Source organism: Aotus nancymaae, unplaced genomic scaffold (genome assembly GCF_030222135.1).
Source record: "Aotus nancymaae isolate 86718 unplaced genomic scaffold, 86718_ANA_hifiasm-v0.15.2.pri h1tg000040l, whole genome shotgun sequence".
NCBI classification, from domain to species: domain Eukaryota; kingdom Metazoa; phylum Chordata; class Mammalia; order Primates; family Aotidae; genus Aotus; species Aotus nancymaae.
In genome coordinates, this window is record NW_026988454.1 from 101,192,944 (window position 1) to 101,216,929 (window position 23,986).

The following is a 23,986-nucleotide window of genomic DNA, read 5'->3' on the forward strand; positions in this document are numbered from 1 at the left end:
CTTGAATCCCCACGTGTTGTAGGAGGGACCTGGTGGGAGGCAATTAGATTATGGGGGGGGATCTTCCTGCACTGTCACTATCACGAGAACAGAGCAGGAAGACCTTCCAGCATAATTCTCACAAGATCTGATGGTTTTCACAAGCGGAGTTTTCCTAAAAAACCATCTCTTTGCCTGCTGCCATCCATGCAAGACAGGACTTGCTCCTCCTTGCCTAACGCCATGATTGTTAGGCTGCCTTAGCCATGTGAAACTGTGAATCCAGTTAAACCTCTTTCTTTTGTAAATTGCCCAGTCTCAGGTATGTCTTTATCAGCCTCGTGAGAATGGAGTAATAATACAAAGCACTTCAATTGTGAAGATATAGCTTTGGAGTTAAAAAGAAAAAGAAAAAGAAAAAAAATTTGCCTGCTCTACCTGGTTAGGCAAACTTTCACTTCAAATGAACATTTTTTTCTTTCTTTCTTTCTTTTTTTTGAGACAAAATCTCGCTCCGTTGCCCATGCTGGAGTGCAGTGGCTCACTCTTGGCTCACTGCAACCTCTGCCTCCTGGGTCCAAGTGATTCTCCTGCCTCATCCTCCTGAGTAGCTGAGACTACAGGCGTCTGCCACCACACCTAGCTAATTTTTACACTTTTAATAGAGATGGAGTTTCACCATATTGGTCAGGCTGGCCTTGAACTCCTGACGTCAGGTGATCCACCTGCCTCAGCCTCCCATAGTGCTGGGATTACGGGCATGAGCCACAGTGCCCAACCTTAACTGAACATTTTTTGTAAAGTAGAAATCTCATGTCGTTAATGAAAAATAGGATCCAGAAGTCATAAGTGCCTCCTGAATAGGACAGCTGACCTTAGATTATGAACGTTGTTTTCCATTGGCATTTATCTAAAATGAGACACTAAATGTATTTAATGATTACAAAGAACAAGAAAGGAACAAAAAGCTCTTTTTGTTTTGTTTTCATCATAAAGCTTAATAATGTCTTTTTAAATACTTTGCATGAATTTTAATCTTTAGTGTAAGGGCCTCCCATGCAATGCCTTTTCACTAAAAGCTGCAAAAGGCTTTTTAATTCATGGAATGTTTCAAGGCTTGTATATTAAGAAATGAGAAAAAAAACTGTATAATGCTTATAACAGAGCACAACTTTAAAAGCCATAAAATGGATGAAGAAAGAGATGTATATTTATGTATAATACTCATGCCTGAAAACAGAAATGTTTATGAAGTTTCTGAAAATTGATTTTGATAGTTTTCTAACCTGCTTTAAGGTTTTAGAATATGTTTGAATGTCTAGCCTTACCTAGAAATTTCTCTCTTTACTTTTTTTTTTTCATGTAAATATATCCCTAGAATTTTTCTTCTGGTTGTGAGGGAAATGTTATCACATAAATTTTCTTCCTTACAAATTCCTATCTTGAAATCCTAAACCCCTAGTAAATCAGAATGTGATTGTATTTGAAGACAGGCCCTTTAAAGAGATACTTAAGGTACAATGAGGTCATGAAGATGGGCCTCAATCCAACATGGGTAGTGTACATATATGAAGAGGAAATGGAGACACAAGGACACATGGAGGGAAGATCATGCAGTGACATAGGGAGGAGACCGTCTCCCACAACAAGTCAGGGACAGGGCTTCAGAGGACACCAGTCCTGTCATCCTGCCCACACATGGGTCTTGGACATCTAACCTCCAGAACTGTGAGAAAACGAATTTCTGTTGTTCAAGCCACCTAGTCTGTGGCAGCAGGCAAAGATAGAGTTCCCCTTTTGAATACCTTCAGTTCTTGCGAGACTCGGTCACTGTCATGAGAACAGCAGAGGAAAGACCCTCCTCCATAAGTCAACCCTAAAAGTCTACTAGAGAAGGCAGGGAGGTAAACAAGGGAAGAATTTACTAAAGCAACCAAAGAACTGTTAAATACATGAAGTGGTTAAAGACAAAATGAGTAGCTTAAAGATGTTGGTATTTGGTAACATTAAAACAGCATTTGGTAGGGAAATAGAAACACCAGCACCATGTTCTTAACACTCTTAAAAATCCCAGAGGAAAGATATATTCAGGGAAAATTGCTTGAAATGACTGCACTTTAATATGTTGAGGCCATGGCTTTAAACCCTTACTACAAAATATTTGTGAGATAGATGTATCAGGGAGGATTTTGTTGTCCCGGGGTGAAGATAGTCTAAAAAGAACACAGGTAAGGTGTCTTGCTCTTTCTAGAACTCTCCTGAATAATGAAAAAGATACATGTTAAAAATTAAAAGAAAATGAAAAGCGGAGAGAAAACTTGCCTCAACTAAGACAGGAGCTTTTTGTTGTGGAGGTAACTAGAGAACAGACAGTTCACAGATCTCAATAATTATAACATTATACATTTATTTATTTAAATTATTTAATTTATTAATTTGTGTATTCTATTGCAAGCATAATTTGTATTCTCACTATTTTAGATATAAAAGAGAATCTAGTTATAGCTTCTTTACAGAAGTGGCATGTATCTATCTATAACTAAACACAGTTTTAGAAATAAGCTGATTCTGTTTAAAGTTTAGTTCTATCCTTGCTCAGAAGGGCCTGCATTCTTCCCAACATGTATATACAAAGGTCAAAGCAGTTTGCCTGTGTGTAACATTGTTTTCCAAAATAAATAATTAATTTTTCAAATATCATATAGTTGTATTCTCAGAATACACTCCTATATATTTTTGAACTGTCAGTTTAGGACAGTGGGATTGTCTGAAATGTTCAGTGTATCCTGAAGGTCAGTATATTTGAATTCTGTTGGGTTTGGTCCATCAGGGTGCCTGGAGAAGTTGTATTTATTTTAATTTTTTTTTTTTTTTTTTTTTTTTTAAAGTGATCTAGAAATACCATCCTACTGTAAAAAGAAACACTTGAAATTTTTTTCTTTAAAATTTTTTTTCCTTTTTTGCTAAATCACTTCTCACCTGAAGGAATGATTTCTTTTTTATTTTTTTTCCATTAACTTATATTTTAAGTTTTGTGGTACATGTGCAGGTTTGTTACATAGGTAAATGCGTGTCATGGTGGTTTGCTGCACAGATCAACCCATTACCTAGGTATTAAGCCCAGTCCATCAGCTATTCTTCCATATACTCTCTTTCTCTCTGCCCCCTGCCCCTACGGACAGGCCCCAGCATGTGTTGTTCCTACAGGTTCCTTAGTGTCCATGTATTTATTCTCATCATTCAGTTCCCACTTAGGAGTGAGAACGTGTGGTGTTTAGTTTTCTGTTCCTGCATTAGTTTTCTGTTCCTGCATTAGTTTGCTGAGGATGTTGGCTTCTAGCTCTCCATCCGTGTCCCTGTAAAGGACATGATCTCATTCCATTTTGTGAATGCATAGTATTCCATGGTATATATGTATCACATTTTCTTTATCCACTCTACCATTGATGGGCATTTAGGTTGATTCTGTGTCTTTGCTTTTGTGATTGGTGCTACAATGGACATATTTGTGTATGTGTATAATAGAATGATTTATATTCCCTTGGGTTTATACCCAGTAATGGCATTGCTGGGTCAAATGGTATTTCTACTTCTATATCTTTGGGGAACTGCCACACTGTCTTCAACAATGGTTTAACTAATTTACATTCCCAATAACAGTGTACCAGGCATTCCTTTTTCCCACAACCTCACCAGTGTCTGTTGTTTCTTGACTTTTTAATAGTTGCCACTCTGAATAGTGTGAGATGGTATCTCATTGTGGTTCTGATTTGCATTTCCCTATTGATCAGTGATGTTGAGCTTTTTTTCATGTTTGGTGGCTGCATGAATGTCTTCTTTTGAGAAGTGTATGTTCATGTTCTTTGCCCACTTTTTAATGGAATTGTTTCAGTTTTTCTTGTAAATTTGTGTAAGTTCCCTGTAGATGCTGGATATGAGGCTGTTGATACAGGAATAAATTGCAAACATTTTCTCCCATTCTAAAGGCTGTCTGTTCACTCTGATAATAGGCTTTTTTTTTTCCTTCTGTGCAGAAGCTCTTTAGTTCAATTAGATTCCATTTGTCAGTTTTTGTTTTTGTTGTAATTGCTTTTGGTGTTTTTGTCATGAAATCTCTGCCCGTGCCTATGTCCTGACTGCCATTTTCTAGATTTTCTAGGGTTTTTATAGTTTTGAGATTTACATTCAAGTTTTTAATCCACCTTGAATTAATTGTTGTGTAATATGTAATGAAGTGGTTGAGTTCCAATTTGCTGCATATGGCTAGCCACTTCTCCCAACACTATTTATTAAATAGAGAATATTTTCCCCATTGCTTGTTTTTGTCATATTTTTTGAAGATATGCTGGTTGTAAGTGTGCAGTGTTATTTCCGAATTCTCTATTGGATTCCACTGGTCTGTGTGTCTGTTTTCATTGCCAGTACCATGCTATTTTGGTTGCTGTAACCTTGTAGTATAGTTTGAAGTCTGGTAGTGAGATGCCTACAGCTTTGTTCTTTTTAGTTAGGATTGATTGTCTTGGCTATACAGGCTATTTTTTTGTTCCATATAAATTTTAAACTACTTTTTTTCTTAAATTATGTAAAGAATGTAAATAGTAGTTTAATGGGAATATCATTGAATCTATGAATTACTTTGGGCAATATGACCATTTTCATGATATTGATACTTCCTATCCATGAGCATGCAATGTTTTTCCATTGTTTGTGTCTTCTCTGATTTCCTTGATCAGAAGTGTTTATAGTTATTCTTGAAAAGGTCCTCCACTTCCCTTGTAAATTGTATTCTTAGGTATGTTATTTTCTTTGTAGCAATTGTGAATGGGATGTCATTCATAATTTGGCTCTCTGCATCCCTGTTGTTGGTGTATAGTAATGCTAGAGATTTTTGCACATTTATTTATTTTCAAAGCTGTTCATGGGTCCAGGGGAGGTCAGCATGTTTGGAATGATTGGTATGTCCCTATGAGATAATCAATATATCTAGAGATAGCAAGTTATTCAGAATGGACAGAGGGCTTTCCTGCTGAGACCTTTAGAGTGGCCCAGGTTCTACACACATCTACTTGTCCCAAACCTTATGTTGACGCCCCGATCCCATCCTCGAAGAAAGCTTATATGACTCTCACTTGCTCCTGCTGAAATATCACACTTCAGTTACAGTAGCATGTGTTTCCCTCCCTGGCTGGTTTGTCTGTTTTGGAAATCCAGTGGAAAGAAGACTCTGCCCTCTGCTGCCTCACTTCCACCCCATTCCAGCTTCCTCATCTACCTCCCTACCTTGGGAAGCATAGGATTGGCCTTGCAGCTAGCCTGCGCCAGCGTGTATTCTAAGCAACCCACTTTGTCTTCACTTTGCCCCTCCTCAGACTGCCCTGGGTTTTTACTCTAAAGTAGCACAGTTTATTGCTAAGACCCACTTACCACTAAGGCCTTACCAGATGCCCTTTCCTGTCTCTGGCCAGAGCTTAGGCACCATCACTCAGTGACGTTGAGAAATAAGTTACATGTGAAGTGCTTAGCATGAATGACCATTCCTCAAATGGCAGAAACTATCTACTAGTGTCATCTATATATGTAAACCTCTTAAATTCCTTCATCTAGACTTAACTGGGCCTGATTTTAGGTTATCTGTAGATATTTATGAATTCATGATTGAAAGGATCTTTTAGAAACCATGTTATTTGAATCCTGGGAACACAGTTAAAACTATGACCAGATAAAACTAAGAAAAACTTATCTAAGTGTTTTATATAAAGTTTTTTCATAAACATTATTTTTATTAAATAAGCAAATATATCTATACTCTAGCTTTTTATTATATTCTTCAGAAATCTTATTAAAATTACTCAGTTAAAATAAAAAATAGGGTACAAATGTACCGTTAGAAGTAAAATGTGGTGTTTGATAGATTACTAGGGTTACTATAGTTAACAATAATCTATTGCACATTTCAAAATAGCTAAAAGAAAATAGTTTGAATGTTCCTTGCATTAAAAAAAGATAAATATTTAAGGTGATAGATATTCCAATTATTCTGATTTGATCTTTATAGATTAGATGAATGTATAAAAATGTCACATGTACCCCAATATATGAACATCTATTATGTATTAATAAAAAAAGAAAAATATTTTATGCCACAGTTACTTCACAGCTCTAAGTTTTATAGAGTTAATGGCATGTTCCTCACTATACTTATTTAGGATATCTATGCTTCTACTATGTAAATTAGTATCTACAATTGGGGCTTGTACTTGTTTTCCCTTTATTCAGTTTTCTAACAACAACATCTCAAATTAGAAAGAATAATCATCAGGAAATGTTTCATAAGTAAGAGGAGATCAGAATAGTTGATCAGTGTTTTAAAAAGCTTAATAGAAATCATAGATCCTCTTAAAAGAAATCAATTATTTAGATATAAATAATCCTAAAATAATTTCTTAGAGTCTAGTTTATGCATTGATTTATTAATTATAAGCTGATTTTCCTGATGAGTGGCCAGTGAGGTTTTAAATTCACTTGTGTTCATTCATGGAGAATTATAGAAGGCGTACTTGCTTTATGCTGAATAAATCCTCAAAATGTTGGATATATTAGTGATGAGATTACTCACAATTAAACATTCAAAACTTTTTTATTCCATTCTAAACCAGAATATATATTCAAAATTTAGTTTAAAATAAACTCTAGAAATGGCAATTATCTAGAAAAGAAAGTATATTTTACATGTACCTATTTCTGTGCTATGATTTTTGGCAAGATGGGAAAAAAGTAATACCATGCCTTTAGATTTTCATTTTGGGATAGCCATCTATGTAAAAGGATGAAAATTAGAGAAGTATAGTTATTTTCAAACTACATATTATATAGTTAATTAAGTGCAAAAGATATTTTCTATGAGTATTCATTAGTTTTGCTAACTTTCCAAATTGTGCTGTTACAAGCTTACGTAAGAAATTAAAACTTCTCACTTTTGATATAAATCCCAACTCAAACAGGCATTGTTACTGAGTACTACTCACCCATTGAGGAATCAGGAATCAGACACTTGAGAACTGGCAAAAAATGCAATGCAAATACAAAGGAAATGAACTTATGAGTAGAATTTAAAATCTTGTCATAGACATAGGATCTTCCAAAATTGACAAAAGTTCTGCCGGAGAATTGTTTCAATTATATGCTATTGCCAATGGAGATTGGACAAAGTTAGGCTGGCTAAAGCTGAACAAGGGAAAATCAACAAGATTGTTTACATGAGAGGTTATTCAAAAGATAATGATTTGTATATTGAAGATGAAGAGAGTCATTTTGAAAACCTGAGAAAGTTATACATAGTTTTATTAAATTAATTTTACTCTGTCAAAAAAGAAATAAAGAATGCAATAAGATAATATTATATATGTTAGGATTGAGGGGCATGTCATAAACCGTAACTCATAATTTCAAATGTGCTTTTCTAAAACCTAAGATATCCTTTAAAATGTGTATATATTAGTATTTTTCTAAGATTAAACAAATTCTCATTTTCACTATGTAATATGAAATTTTGGTCCCCTTGTTAATTTGGTTTATCTTCAGTTCCCTGGGATTCCTACTCCTGTTACTCCATGATGATAGCTTCTATATCATAGGCACATATGTATGTCTGTCTGTCTATCTACATGTGTACACACACATCCACACCATACGGCTTACCGGTACATATATATTAAAATAAAATGCATTTGAAAATGTACAAACGTAAAACATTAAACAGCTCCACCATAATGCCTCCTTTAGGATTACTCAGATATTTCTTATTTGTTCACACAAAAAAAAGTAGTATAAAATGTGTTCTTTGTGAAAATAACCTTATTTTTCTATTAACAAATATGTGTGAGCCCACGTACATAGACAAATATTAAAACATCTAAAAATGTAATATTAGCGTGCGGAGCGTAGGAGTGAATATCTAGTTGTTGGAAGAAACTGTTCTTCCAGAGATGGTTGGTCATGGCAGTGATAGATACAGAAGCTATGCTTTATAAGGAATGAGTGAAGAAAGTTAGGAAATATCCCATTGAAATAGGAAATTTTTGTCATTAAATGAAAGATGGTTTCAAGTACATGTAAAATGGATTAGAATGCTCATGGATCATTTCTGCTAATAGAATGCCATCAAATGGATGGAAGAATTTTTTTTTTTTAATGAAATCTCGCACTGTCTGTGGCCCAAGCTGGAGTCCAGTGGCATGATCTCAGCTCACTGAAACCTCTGCCTCCCGGGTTCAAGCGATTCGCCTGCCTCAGCCTCCCGACTACAGATGTGCACCATCATGCCCGGCTTATTTTTGTGTATTTAGTAGACAGGGTTTCAGTATGTTGGCCAGTCAGGTCTTGATATCTTGACCTTGTGATCCACCCGCCTCAGCCTTCCAAAGTGCTGGAATTACAAGTGTGAGCCACCGTGCCCAGCTGAATTTTTTTAAGTATATCTAAGATGGCTGTGTGCAGTGGCTCACACCTGTAATCCCAGCACTTTGGGACACCAAGTTAGGCAGATCACTTGAGGTCAGCAGTTTGAGATCACCCAACATAGCAAATCTCCATCTCTACAAAAAATACAAAAATTAGTCGGGTATGGTGGTACACACCTGTGGTCCCAGCTACTTGGAAGGCTGAGACACAAGAATCGCTTGAAGTTCACTAGGAGGAAGAGGTTGCATTGAGATCATGCCACTGTACTCTAGCCTGGGTGACAGAGCGAGACTCTCCAAAAAAAAAAAAACACAGTAATTTAAGATCATTCATTAAAACAACAAAATGTCAAAAGGCTTGACACTTTGCAAGTGTTATAAAACTGGGGTTAAATTTAAGTTTTAATGTTAGAGCTGTTGCAAAACCAAATTAGCTGTGAAGTTGTGTGTTTCTTGACACTGGAAGGGTCCTGAAACATTCAAATAATAACTTCTTGCATGTGCTTTTTGGGAAATTTCAGCACTAGAAGGTGCGGACATTCAAATGAAACAAAAATTTAAAAATATTTTATCAGAAACCACTTTTATCCCTGAGTATATGAGTGGCTCAGGATTTGGACTGACTCTTTCCATGGGAACACTGTATTTTCAGTGAAACCTAAAATTGTTCTGTCAACAGAATTTATTTTTTCATTTAAACTCAGAGCAGATACAGGGCTCCATTTGCTGGTAGACTCAAAATATTTTATCTGTCTTAGATTGTGTTCTCAGGATTTTCAAGTATATATAAATGACCCTGAAAAGTGCACAGTACATAGCCATAAAAGGTAATGACCATTAACATTATAATATTTGTTTATAATATTTGTTTACTTGACTAGAGCAATCTGATATAAATTTGCAAACTTTCTTGATAATTGAGAATTTTGCCTTGAGAAGAGCTTTCTGATCACAGTAGAGTAATATAGAAAAGGTAATAGAAGTTACAATAGATTCTGGTAAGTTTCATTGTCGAGGTAGGTTCTGGCTATTTGCTTGTTATCTCTTAAAAATAATCTCCTGAATAAAAATCTACTTTTTATTTAATGTTTTATTCTTAAAAGTAGAATATGGAAGAAAAAAATCATCTTAACCAACGTTCTCAGTGTAATTTGAGTTTATTACATTCCCTTCTCCATTTTTTCTTACATGTTTTTTACATATGAAATAGGTTGGGGCTCCTCACATGGCTTGTGGAGCAGTTGTTTTTAAATGCTTTTTGTTCCATCTCAGCTGTGTTAGACAATTTTCAATATATTGGCTTTATACTGGCCTTTTTTTTTTTTTTTTTTTTTTTGGAAGCCGGGAGATCTTACTGAGGACACACACAAGGTAGCCTCTCATAGATCAGCCCAGAAGTTTGCCCCTGTTGGCCTATGGGCAACCCTTGGCTAATAGGGAACAAGAATCTGTGAATAATTGCTTCATTGTCAGTTATTCTTAGTAAATTTCTGGTTTGTGTTCTTTACAGATTTTCTGTCAATGCTCATTGTGCACATAATTATGTATTGCATATACAAATTACCCTCAAAATTTTGTTTCTTAAAGAACAAGCATTTATTATCTCACCGTTTCTGTGAGTCAAGAATTTAGGAACAGTTATCTGGGTGGTTGTGGCTGAGTATATTTCATGAGGTTGCATACAAGACACCATCTGGATTACAATTATGTGAAGACCCGCATGGGGTTGAAAAATCCTCTTCTATATCCACTCATGTAGCTATTGGTCAAGGCTCCAGTTCTTTTCCACATGGGCCTCTTTTTAATGATATATGAGTGTCCTTATGATAGAGCATCTAGCTTGCCCAGGAGCTCCAAACAGCATAGGAGGAAGCCACCCTTAAGGAGAAGGGGAGTAGACTTCATCTTTGCTGAGAAAAGTATGAAAGAATTTAAAAATTACTGTAGTCAGACTGAGTCCCAGTTACTCATAGTGGCAACTGCTAAACAACGCATTCTTAAATGACTTTCCTTGTTCCCGTTTGTTCTTTCCACTCCTTCACTTCTGCTTACTTGGATCACCTTCCAAAGAAACAATCGGCACCCAGCTCTGTCTTAATTTCTGCATATGGAGAATTCCAAATTAATGAAATTTAAATACGATCAATAGCAATATATAAAAGAAATTTTACTGAAAACTGAGGCGAAATGGTATCATCTACAATAAAGGAATTTATTTTGAGGTTTATTCATTTACAACTACTGAGACAGTTGTAGTTAATGTCCTTTTTACCTAAATCCTTGTATATGTCCAAATACAATTTGAACAGTTATTTAGACAATATTCCAGTTTTTAAAGTGGTTTAAAAAAACTTTGATTTATGTTACGATAATTGCTAAGCATAGCTTCGCTTAATCCGTATGCGTAATTGATAGTAATAATAGAATTACTCAGGATAAAAGTAAAAATGTCAAAATGACCTTCAGGATACATAATTTAAACAATACTAAAATTACTTATTTTATAATTCAATTTGGATTTTACTCTATACAGTTTACTTAAGGCTATAATAAAATTAAATTACACATTTGAAAATACATATAATAATAATTCAGCTTCCCATCTATCACAATCTCTGCAACAAAAATGAAATAAGATTAAAGTACCTGTATTTTTAAAAATTTAGAGCATATAATGTGCTCAATGGAATAGTAATGAAGATACTGAAATGTGAAGCAGTATAATATTGAACTGATAATCAAGACCATTCTGGTCAGATCATTGGCTTTTCCTAGTCACTAGGCCATCCCCTACTTATCAACCTGAGGCTCCTATTATGTTTACCAGAGACATAGTAGTTTATAATATCAATTATAAAAATAATGTTTTACAAAAGAAAATAAATCAAATTTGTAAGTCCATGGCATTCATCTGAAGGATGAATATAAATAGAGGTATGTGAATTCCAATGACCTAGATCAGCTATATGACAATTTCTGATCCAGTTAGAAGTTCTGGTATGTCATCCGGGACAGAGAAGAGGTCAGGACACAGTGGTAAGAGAAGTGTAAAATGGTTTGTTTTGGTTTGGTTTATGGTTATTCTTCAGAACCATAGCTCCTTATGTAAAAATAAGGCAAAAATTCCAAAAGGTCAAAATTTTTGACAACAGCATAGGTAAATAAACAAAATTAGGCCTAATATCCTAGGTGTGTAGATTTCTAATTGGAGGCTTCCTATTCATGACTATGATCAGTTACTGATAAACAGAGTATCTACTATTAAAAAAAGAAAAGTTATGTGTAGTTTTGGTCACTAATTATTAAAAGAAGAAAAATCACAGAAAGGAACTGTAGTGATTCTGGAATTGTATAGTCATTTGTTTACACATCTGATACTTTTCAACGATTCTAACTTAAGAATTTTGGGCTTCAGCAAAGTTTGTAAATAAACACTCAGCTTCTGAGCATTTAGAGTTAATGTATCAAAGTCGATGCTTTGCAAATATAAAAAGCCATGTTATAACATTGTTCCCTCCTTGACTATTATTAAACTACATCCCTATCAACCATATTATCAAAACCCAGCAAATTGGATATTAGAAATTATAAGTGTACTTCTTTTTAAATGTAAATATTTCGAAGTCAAATAAAAATTTAGTGAGTGTATGTAACTTGAATTAAGTCCCATTTAAATTAAAATGTTATCCATCTCAACAAAAAATGAAACAGGTTTCTGACTAGAGTAGATTCTGGGAGATGAAAATTCCATTTTTGAAAGCTTCTTGTTTCTTACCTCAGTGGTATGATACTAGACACATTTTATTTGTTTAATAAACAAATAAAGCAATTCTGGAGAATTGCTTTGTTATGTGCCTCATAACTTATCTTAATAAATGAATCAAGTGCTGTTTTTGGAGTGGCAAAATCCATAAAGCTCCCATGGACAAGACCAACATCAGACATGGGTTGTGTTTTATCTTTAAGGAACAGAAACAAGTGAAGGAAATAATGGAAAATAAATAGTACGATGTTGGGCTTAATCAATGTAAAATAAAAGTAGCTGTATCAAAGGAACAGCATCAGCAACAACAGTGAGGGCCTAAAGGAGGATTTTCAGGAAGGACTTAGGTAATAAGTGGTGACTAGCAGCATGGTTATTGGAAAGTATCCATGCCAGGTGGTTATCCAAACAGCTGCAAACCATACAAAATAATTTAATTTACTACTTATCTGCAACAACAGGTTGTTAAACAGTGTTTACCAATTTGAAGAATCATTTGAGAGTGGCTCCTGTCACCTGCAAATAGCAGTTAAACTAAATTTAGTTCAAATTTTTTAAATCAATAAGCTAAATGGAAGCATGACATTGGGCCCCTCTAATGCTAAGTTCTCAGTTCTCATTTTTAACAATCGCTTTGAGTGTTATATTTTATAGTTGCTATGCTGCAAAATTAATTTGTCTTTTATGCCCATTCTCCTAGTATGGCAGAGCAATTCTTGTGTCAAAACCCGAGTGTGACAGTGTCATTATGTAGTAGTGTTTAATAGTTTTTAATAAATCCTTTTCTATAAACAAGTTGGGTATGTTATTTCAATCTGTTAGGCATTTTATTAAAATGCTTATAAAGTGAATAAATATGTATGGGATAAAACTGCTTATAATACCAATATAAGTAGCACAATTTCCCCATATGTTATAAATTTTTACAGATCATTGTGTAAATATTTTTGTGAAGCATAGGATTATAAATTGTAATGCACTTCTATTTTATAGGAGTTTTGAAAATGTTTCCTCCGTTCAAGCTAAGAACGTAAACATCACATAACCTTGAGGGAACGAAGAGTAAAAGTTTAACATTAAAAGTTTAAAATTTAAATCATAGGCCCTTTGCAAATAACAAGATAACTGCAATAACATACTCTGAAATTAGCAAGTGGAGTTCATTCCAGGAAAGCAAAGCTTAGCGCTCACAAAGCATTCGATGTAATTCACTATATTAACACTTGATCAAGAAAAATATATATGACTATATCAATCATTATCATATCATATATCAGTTAATCAATATGATTATATATCATATCAACAGATGAATAAGAAAAATCATAATCTTAATGGATGCACAAAAATCACTTGGCAAAACTCAATTTCTACTCATAAAAACTGTCAAAAAAAATTAAGAATAAAAGGTAACCTCCTTTACCTAATAAAGGCTACATTTTAAAAACCTACAGCTAACATTACTCTTGATGATGAAAACTAAACCCTTTCTCCTTAAGATTTGATACAGGCAAGCATTTCCTGTCACAACAGTGCTATTTAATATTCTATTAAAAGTCCTACTGAGTGCAATAAGATGAGGAAAAGAAATAAAAGGTGTGCCGATTGAACAGGAAGAAATAGAATGGTCTTTATTTACAGGTATAATAATTATTGTTGTAGAAGATAATTTTCTTTGTAGAAAACTCTACTATCTACTATTTAAAAAAAAAAAAAAGCTCTTGGGCCTAATAAGCCAGTGTAGCAAGGTTTGTATGATACAAGATCATCATACAGAAGTCAGTTGGTTTCCAGGAATGAACACTGGAATATTGGAAAGAAGAAACACAAAAACAAGCCACTTAGAACAATAAACAAAAATGAAGCATTTAGGTATAAATATAATAAAATATTTACAATATCTCTACGTAGAAAAGTACAAAATACCAATGAAATAAATAAAAGAAGATATGTGTAAGTGGAGAGATATTTCTTCAAATAAGTTGAAAAACTCAAAGATGATGTTTCTTCCAACTTGATGTATAGATTAAAAGCAATTTCACTCAAAATTCCAGAAAAGTTTTTAAAAATATACCTGAATAAATTATTTCAAATTATTCATTCAGGTACTTCTCCTTTAAAGAGGTGTACATGACTCCTTATCTGCTAAGTATGGGATGTACACAGCAACTTCCCTCTAAAGATTAATGTTGATATAATGTGATGAGAGTGAGCCTTTTCTATGATGTCTTTCTCCCAGAAACCTGTAACACCAGTGTAACCATGGGAATAATATTAAACAAACCTAAACTGAAGTATAGTTTACAAAATAGTTGACCAATGCTCTTCAAAACAGTGGAGGTTATCAAAAACAAGGAAGTATGAGAAAATATTTGAGTCTAAAGGAGCCTAAGGAGACATGACAACTAAATGTAATGTGGTATTCTGAATAGGATTCTTGAACAGAAACGAAAGACATTTAGGTAAAAACTAAGGAAACTGCAATAATGTATAGGCTTTAGTTAATAATAATGTAGTAATGTTGTGTCATAAATTTAGTTAATAATGTAATAATAATGTAGTAATATGTGACAAACATACCATGTTAAGACGATAAATGAAACTGGATACGGAGTATGTGAGAATATTCTGTGCTACCCTTGCAACTCTTCTGTTAACCTAAAATTATTGCAAAATACAAGTTCTGTTAAATTTTTTTTATACTCCCCCCTTCAAAAAATCTTTATTAGATAAGTAGTTTTTTTCTCCTTTGCAGTGAAAATTATAAGCAATGTAATATTGTTCATAGGTAAGAATGTAGACATACGGATATTTTATATAATTCTGCCAAGAATATAAATTGATGGGGTGACTGGGCAACATAGTATGACCCATTTTGTATGATGGACACACACAAAATGTCCATTTTATATAATGAACGCACACACAAAAGTTAGACAGGTGTGATGGTGCACGCCACCTATAGTCCTACATGGGAGGCTCAGATGGGAAGATTACTTGAGGCCAGTAGTTTTATATTACAGTGAGCTATAATCGGGCCACTCCATTGCATTCCTGTCTGGGCAACAGAGCAAGAACCTGTCTCAAAAAATAAATAAATAAATAAGATATATATATTGATAATGCATCTTTGAAGAATAACTTATGATATTCACGGAAAGAGAATGAACACTTCAAATACTGACAAAATGAGCCTTGAGTTTTTTTTGCATATAAGTTTATCTTGCATATAAGAGTAAACCACTAGTGATGAATTCCTCTCAAAAAAAAAAAAAAACTGCTATGGGTTTCTTTGTGCTACAAAGAGAGATAGGCAATTCAATACTGAAGATTTATTTCATCGTGACGGTGCAAAATCAGACCATCCATAAATCCACACACGGTTAAAGCAAGTCTTATTGTTTGTTGGTCAGGAAAGTCTTCAGCTAGGTAAGAATCTAGGACAATAGTTACTAGCATTCTGAATTGTCTAAAATTTGTAGTTACTTAGCTTTAGATGGGTAGAGTTAGTTGCAGTGAAAATCAGAACTTCAATTTTATATCACCTAAGCAACTGTGTACCCAAATAAAACAGCGTGGCTGAATTTGGCTAGCTGAGTAGTACAGACTGATAAATTCCACTTTTGCAAATTTGCTAGTATTGTAACTTTGGTAAAGTTATATATTGTGAATAAGTTTTCAGTAAATATTAGCTGTGGTAAAACTTATGATCCAATACTATATAGTAATCTAATTCCTGTTTATGTAATTTATCCTTTTTCATCAGCATCACCAGACTGTGCTCTCCCACATTATATTTCAGCCATTCAGAACTACTTGCAATTTCTGGATTAACTCACACTCTTTTCTTATTCTTGCCCTTGTGTGATAAAAATTCATTTCTTTGTATGCTGATTATAGCACTTATATACAATCATATACTTGTGTTTGTCTATTTTCCCAGCTAGGCTAGTTGCTTCTTGAAGGCAGACGCAGAGTTTCACTTGTGTTTGTATTCTTAGCATTCATAAAATATCTGCATGTTGTATGTACTGGACAAATCTGTACGAATAGCTATGAACATTACACTTTAATCAATGTTGTGGATCCTCCATCAGTTCTTCAAACATGATTTAACAGGTGACATCTGAATGGTTTATATAAAAGCATTTTTAAAAAATTAGAGGAAATACAATCGTCTCTGACCTATTGACTCTTTTCATATCTCTTCTTCCAATTATGGAGCATACCTTTCATGAAGTGCCCCCAATTTCTCCATTTTAAGAAGTCTCGTAGAGACTCTGTTTTATTTCTTTTCAAACAATTCACTTGGATTTAAGCAGATACACACAATAATATAATCTCCTGTATTAGTTTCCTAGGAATGACATAACAAATGACCACAAACTTGCTAGCTTAAAATAACAGAAATTTATTTGTTCATAGTTGTGGATATCGGAAGTCCATAATTAAAGTGTCAGCAAGGTCATGCTCCCTCTGAAAACTCTAGGAGAAAATCTTATCTTTCCTCTTCCAGCTCCTAGAAGTTCTGGGTGTTCCTTGACTTAGGGCTGCATAACATCAATCTTTATGTATATGTTCACATGGCCTTCTCCCCATGGGTCTCTGTCTTCTGTGCTTATAAGAACACTTGTCACTGGATTTAGAGCCCACTGAGTTAATTCAGAGCAACCTCATCTCAAGACACCTAATTAAATCAGCAAAGACCAGATTTTCAAATAAAGTCACAATCACAGATATTTAGTGTTAAGTATTAGACATACTGTTTTGGGGCCACAATTCAACTCATTGTATCACCCCAAAATAGGCTCCCAGGTACATGTTATTGGAGCTCTGAAAACACATTTGAGTGATGGAATCCCAAGATGAAAAGTGACATTGCTTATGTGTACAATATATACAAATAAATTTTTCATTTTTTTTTCTTAGATGTCTTCCTGGATTTTCTGGCCAATTTTGTGACATTAATATAAATGAATGCGCTTCCTCACCATGTCTAAATGGTGCAAACTGTGAGGATCACATCAATGGATATGTTTGCAAATGCCAACCAGGTAATTATTTTAAAAATAATAATCAGGCATACTACATATATATTAAAATAATATATATGTTTATGTAAATGTACATGTACCTGTGTGTATACAATTTTGACAGTTTACTCCACCAATACTGTTGTTGACTATTAAGTTATAAGCAATGATTATTCTTTAAAAACCTGAAATGAATATTGTATGATACTCAGAAGCAAGCACTTAGGCTGTGATCAGGAAATCTTAATGTTTAGACTATAATACCTTATTCATGGATTTTCTAAACACAGACAAATATTTGTCTAAATATTTGTGTCTCCCTGAAATTCACATATTGAACCCTAATCAACAATATGATAGTATTAAGAGATGGGACCTTTGAAAGATGATTAGGTCGTGAGAGTAGAGCCCTTGTGAATGGGATTAGTGCTTTTATAAAATAGACCCTAGAGAGCTAAGCTAGCTGGCCCTTCCACAGTGTGAGAACACAGCCAGAAGGCACCATCTAAGAATCAAGAAGCAGGCTCTCTCCAGACACAGAATCTGTCAGCAACTTGATCTTGTGCTTGCAGCTTCCAGAACTGTGAGAAATAAATTTCTGTTGTGTGTAAGCTACGCAGTTTATGGTATTTTTGTAGTAGCAATGTAACTGCTCATTAATAACTGGTCTTTTTGAACCATCTCTACCTTTGGTCATATTCCTTTAGGTCTACATTGATATAAGTGATTGGTGTTCTTGCATCTTTTTCCTTCTTTTTTCTTTAGATTTCTAACTTCAGATATGTTACTCTCTTCCTATATTTTCTGCCACTCATCTTATTTTCAACATTCAGTTACATCCACCCAAAAGGGATGTTGGATCCCTAAATTACCTTGAGCAGCGATACTTTTGCAGGAATATATGTAGGAGATATTTTTGTTCACTTTAAAGAAAATTATTGAGCCAGGCATGATAGTAGCATGCCTATAGTTCAAACTATTTGGGAGGCTGAGAAGAGAGGATTACTTGAACCCAGGAGTTAGAGGCTGAGGTATGCTTTGATTGTATCTGTGGATAGCCACAGATCTCCAGCTTGGGGAATATAGCAGGACTTCATGTCTTAGAAAAAAAAAAAACTCACTATTCACAGAACTCACAGAAGACTTCAGAAAGCTTATGGAAAACCAATAGGTTCTGGGCTTCTGGTTGTTGGCTCCACTAAAAAAATAATAGCCATATGAGTATTAGGACTAACATGATTTATGTGAAGTCATGCAAACTGGTGAATACCTATCAACTGAGTCTCACCCACATACTGTTTAGAAGTTAAACATCACTCATAGACCTACTCTATTTTTTGAACACTTATTACTAGTACTAGGCTTTATTTGATCACACAGAACATCTGGAGAACTTTGCACTTGCCTTTTGAAATACACACTTGTACATAAAACTGGAACTTTTGTAGGTAAAGTAAGTAGAATAAAATTAGTTTTCTTATATAAGAAATGAATACTATTTCATACATTTTGCCCCTTTCAAGCAAAGAAAAGATATATATATATATCTCTTTATTGTGCTCTGAACACTTAATACTCTACGGTAACTAGCATAAACAATAAAAAATTCTACAAAAACAGTTAAGAAGTAAAATGCCCATATAAATTTTGTCATAATAATAGGTATCTTATAACTTTTAGCTTCATTTTCTGTTTCATGTTAATAAATATCTTACAGGTGCTAGATTAGTTTTGATGCTGTAGGTTGATACCACTACTCTAGATTCACCTGGAAGCGTGGGACTGATTTTGAAACTGTCGAATCATTCAGTTGAAGCCATATGATGAGGCTGCTTTTCAGATACCTATTGGGAAGCAGAAGGCCTCAAAATGATACCCCCCTGTGCTGTTAGGAGTTACTCAGAATTTGCTGATATCTTTGACTGATTTACACTTTTCAAAACTTAGTTATGGGAGTGAAAAGTAAGTGGCAAATGAAAAAAACATATTTTTGGAAAATGCTATTGACACCACCCAAAACTCCTGTCTCTGTTCCAGCCATAGCTTTTAATCTTGCCAATCCATCCTCCCTTTAAAGTTATTTAGGAATAATCTTGCTCCTGCAGATTATTCTTCATCCATTTCTCATTTTCTTTATGAGCATAGTTTGCTTTAGTTTCAGGGTGTTTTTATTCCCACAGTAACATTAACTCTCTGGTGTACGATTCTATGGTTTTGGCAAATGCTCAAAGTTGTATAACCACCCTCTCAGTAAGGCAATTAACCACCATCCTCCAAAATTTGCTCATGCTGTCCCTTTGTACTAACTTTTTCTTTATCCCCAGAAGGAACTGATTTTGATAGAAAACTATCTTTTTCTCTATTTTTTTAATTGAAAATTCTACCCTTTTTTGAGCTCCTTTCCTTGTATTATGAATTTTATATTTCAAAGGTCAAATGTATGGGTTCTTTGGCATGTATGTGCTTAGGAAATGATGATAATAATATCAATATTACTGCATAGACACCATGTTATTTTAGATGTATTAACTAATTAAGTTTTCATAACAATGTTGAGAAGAGGGTATCTTATTTTACCCATCTCGTTTTTCTAATAAGGAAACAGAGTCCCAGAACCACTGGGTAATGTCTCACAACATGTTCGTGGCAGAGCTAAGATTCACACCTAAGAAGTCTGTACTGACACTTGTACATTCATCATCTCTCATATTCCCCCAAAATGTTATATTGGTGAAGAGAAACTCCCCATTAAGTATAAAGTTTCAGTTATGCAAAATGAATAATTGCTAGAGATGTATATAATATCATGCCTATAGTTAATAGTAATGTACTATATAAATGTGTTAAATGGTGAGAGTTCATGTTAAATGTGCTTACTACAATAAAAAATTGAATCATTAAAAAAAAATTCAATCATTAAAAAAAAAGACTTCCACAATAAAATCCATCAGCATGGCGCAGCTTAGTCTAGATGTTAGCAATTCTAACCACTGTGAGAATTCTCAAAGTCTCCCACCCAAATCTGTCTGATTTTCTCTTTAAAAGATTCCATTAGCAAAAATATAAAACTTTTCACTCTCCTGAGTAGTTCACAGCAATTTGCTTTCTCCTAAATGCCGTAGAAAAACATAAAGGCTGATTCACTTCATTTACACGTCCACTTCTCTATGTCATTCATTTTTAAAAAGCCTTAAACAATTTTGATAATTCTTTTCTAAGCTTTGACCTCGGTCATGCCATTATCTTTATCTTACGCAGTTCCAGGTAGAAAACTACACTAAGTATTCCTTTGTCTTAAAATTGGTTAAACACTGTAAATCATTGCCATTTTCTTCAGTCGTGGAAATCTTTCTTACATTCACATTATGTTGCCAATTATCAAAATTCTCATCTTTCTAGCAACACTTCCACTGTTGTAATCCTGGGTGACTCCTCCTCTATGCCAAAAGGTTTGTAATTTTATCTCTTTTCTCCCTTCCTTCTTCATTTTAGTATAAACAGAGCTGTGTGACTCCTGCAACATTCTGAACAGAACACAGTTTGAAAAACTAAATACTGGTTTCCCTACCAGATATTCTCCAAAACACACTGAAATTTAAACTGGATATAAGGGGGTTAGAAGACATTCTAAATGTTGTTTATTTTTGTACCACCAAATCCTCATAGAAAGTTTGTATTGTAATGGGTCCTTTGGGAGTACATATTGAAAAGGTACAATTCATTTAAGATGGCCTATGTTGTCCAGTTGCTGACAGGGCCATGGTAAGCATAAAGCCCTCCACCATCTCTAGGCAGAAAAATTATATAAATATACCCCTTCCTCCAAGCCAACAAGGTGTAATACTGGACAAGTGGAACACAGGGTAGATTTTAGACATCACTCATCTTCTCTTCATAAGGTCTTTGAGCAAGAAACAATCTGAATATCATTTAGGACAGTCCTAATTACAGAGTTCTTCCTGTACCTATATAGGTAATTAAATGGATTTTTGAGCTCATTTCCAATGAAGTATCAATATAGGTATTCAGATGGTTTTTCTAGAACTAGAAACACACTCAGTTTGTTTTTAGCCTAAACAGTACCATGTATAGTGTTGAATACAATGTTGAACACCCAGTAAGTGAAATCAGACCTATCCCGTGAGGAGCAAATTGAAAGTAATAGGGAATAGTTTCTGTACTGCAAATTCACTCAGAGTTGTTCTCAATCCCTGGACAGTCACTGTGCCCAGATACTTTATATACCCTGCAGGGGTGCAATGGTTTATACTGGTGGTAATGCAAACTTCAAATGCATATTTTGCTCTTAAAGTAGCCTTGTTTATTTTGTAGCAGAAATGCTGCACTATCCTTGGGTCAAGAAAACAGAGAAACAGACATAGATAATATCTGCCTATAATTATTGTCAGTGATGAGGTGGCTGCATCGAGAACAGAAGAGATACAGAATAATCTTAATCAAGATCCATTAAAAGTAATTAATCCTTATTATGAGATAAAAGAGTGTATACAATTGTATTTTCATGAAGATTTACATGTAAAAATTAATTTTTCTATGTATTCTAGAGTTATACTAAGAAAGAAAATAATTTTATGTTATCTAATTACTAAGTAATATATTAACTAGTAAGATGAAATTATTTTAGGTTTATTTTTATTTTATATTCATGAGATCAGATACAAATCACTATGGGCTAAGAGGGAAAATGAAATGAAAATAAGATATATAAATCTTAGAAATTGTGACATTTATTTTCATTAATAAACTCAAACTATTATAACGGCTATATTTTAACTAAAATGTAATATTAAAAATGGTCATTATTTATAGCTGGATATATCAATGTATTTAAAGATTTCATTTAGTCTTCAACTTAAGATCATTCTAATTTTAGGCTGGGTGGGTTGGCTCTTGCCTGTAATCCCAGCACTTTGGGAGGCTCAGGTGAGAGGATTGTTTGAATCCAGAAGTTCAAGACTAGCCTAGGTAACTATCTGTCTAAAATATAAAAAATAAAAAATAACAAAAATGGAGATGATCCAACATTGCTGAATAGGAACAGCTCTGGAGTGCAGTTCCCAGTGAGAACACAGAGGGTTAGTGATCACCACATTTCCAAATGAGTTTTTACTGCCCACAGACCAGGAAATTCCCAGGTGGAAAAGCACCACAAGCCACCAGCACAGCTGTTTCAGCCAGCATAGCAGGTCTCCACACAAAAACTGATACAAATCTGGGTGGCTGTTTCACTGGCGCCTGGAACACCTGAAAAAAAGTTGCTCATTCAACTGAAAGAAAGGAGGCTGAAACAGGGAGCCGGGTGATCTGCCTTGGTGGGTCCCATCCCCACAAAGACCAGCAATCTGAAATGCTCTGGATTGAGAGTTTCACAGCAAGCACAGCTGGACCTGGGACATTCGAGCTTTGTCGGGGGAAGGGCGTCTGCCATTACCGAGGCAGTCTGCCATTACAGAAACACTCTGCCATTACTAAGGCAGACAGCCATTACTGAAGCAGTTCTAACTATACCTCTATAAACAAAACCGCAAGGAAGTTCACACAGCAAGATAGGCAGAGCCCACGGCAGCTCAGCAATGCCTCTGCTGGCAGACTGTGACTAGGCTACCTCCTCACTGGGCAGGGCATCTCTGAAAAAAGGCAGCAGCATGTCAGGAATTTATAAATAAAGCCCCACCTTCCCAGGAGAAGAGCACCTGAGAAAAAAAAGTGGTTATGAGTTCTACTGCAGCAGACTTAAACGTACCTGCCCAGCAGCTCTGAACGGAAAATGGAGCTCACTGCTCAGCACTTGAGCTCCTATAAGGGACAGACTGTCTCCTCAAGCAGCTCCCCAACCCCTGTATATCCAAAGAGACACCTCATAAAGGAGACCTCAGGCTGACATCTGGTGGGTATACTTCTGGGACAAAGATAACAGAATAAGAAACTGGCAGCAACCCTGACTGTTCTGCAGCTACTGTAGGTGATCCCCAGGCAAGCAGGGTCTGGAGCGGACCTCCAGCAGTCCTACAGCAAAGGGGCCTGACTGTGAGAAGAAACACTAAAAAACAGAAAGAAATAGCTTCATCATCAACAAAAAGGACATCCACTCAGAGACCTCATCCGAAAGTCAACAACTACAAAGACCACAGGTAAATAAATCCATAAAGATGGGAAGAAACCAGCACAAAAAAGATGAAAACATCCAAAACCAGAATGCCTCTCCTCCTCCAAAGGATCACAACTCCTCACCAGCAAGGGAATAAGGCTGAATGAAGAATGAGTTTGATGAATTGACAGAAAGAGGTTTCAGAGGAGGGTAATAAGAAACTTCTCTGAGCTAAAAGAACATGTTCTAACCCAATACAAAGAAACCAGGAACCTTGAAAAAAAATGTTTGATGAGATGCTAAGGAGAGTAAACAGCTTAGAGAAGAATATAAATGAATTGATGGAGCTGAAAAACATACTGCGAGAACTTCACGAAGCATACACAGGTTTCAATAGTCAAATTAACCAAGTGGAAGAAAGGATATCAGAGATTGAAGATCAACTCAATGAAATAAAATGAAAAGGCAAGATTAGAGGAAAAAGAGTAAAAAGAAATGAACAAAGCCTCCAAGAAATATGGGATTATGTGGAAAGACCTAATCTACATTTGATAGGTGTACCTGAATGTGATGGAGAGAATGAATCCAAGCTGGAAAACTCTCTTCAAGATACTATCCAGGAGAACTTCCCCAACCTAGCAAG

The 23,986-nt window shown here is 34.8% G+C and overlaps 1 protein-coding gene across 1 annotated transcript in view; it reads left to right on the forward strand.

Moving 5' to 3' along the window:
* The window catches only part of EYS (eyes shut homolog), a 2,025,572-nt gene that overhangs the window by 1,080,436 nt on the left and 921,150 nt on the right, over positions 1-23,986 (forward strand). The window contains 1 exon segment of the mRNA XM_021676159.2: positions 17,131-17,255. Coding sequence (XP_021531834.2) covers positions 17,131-17,255 — 125 coding nt within the window.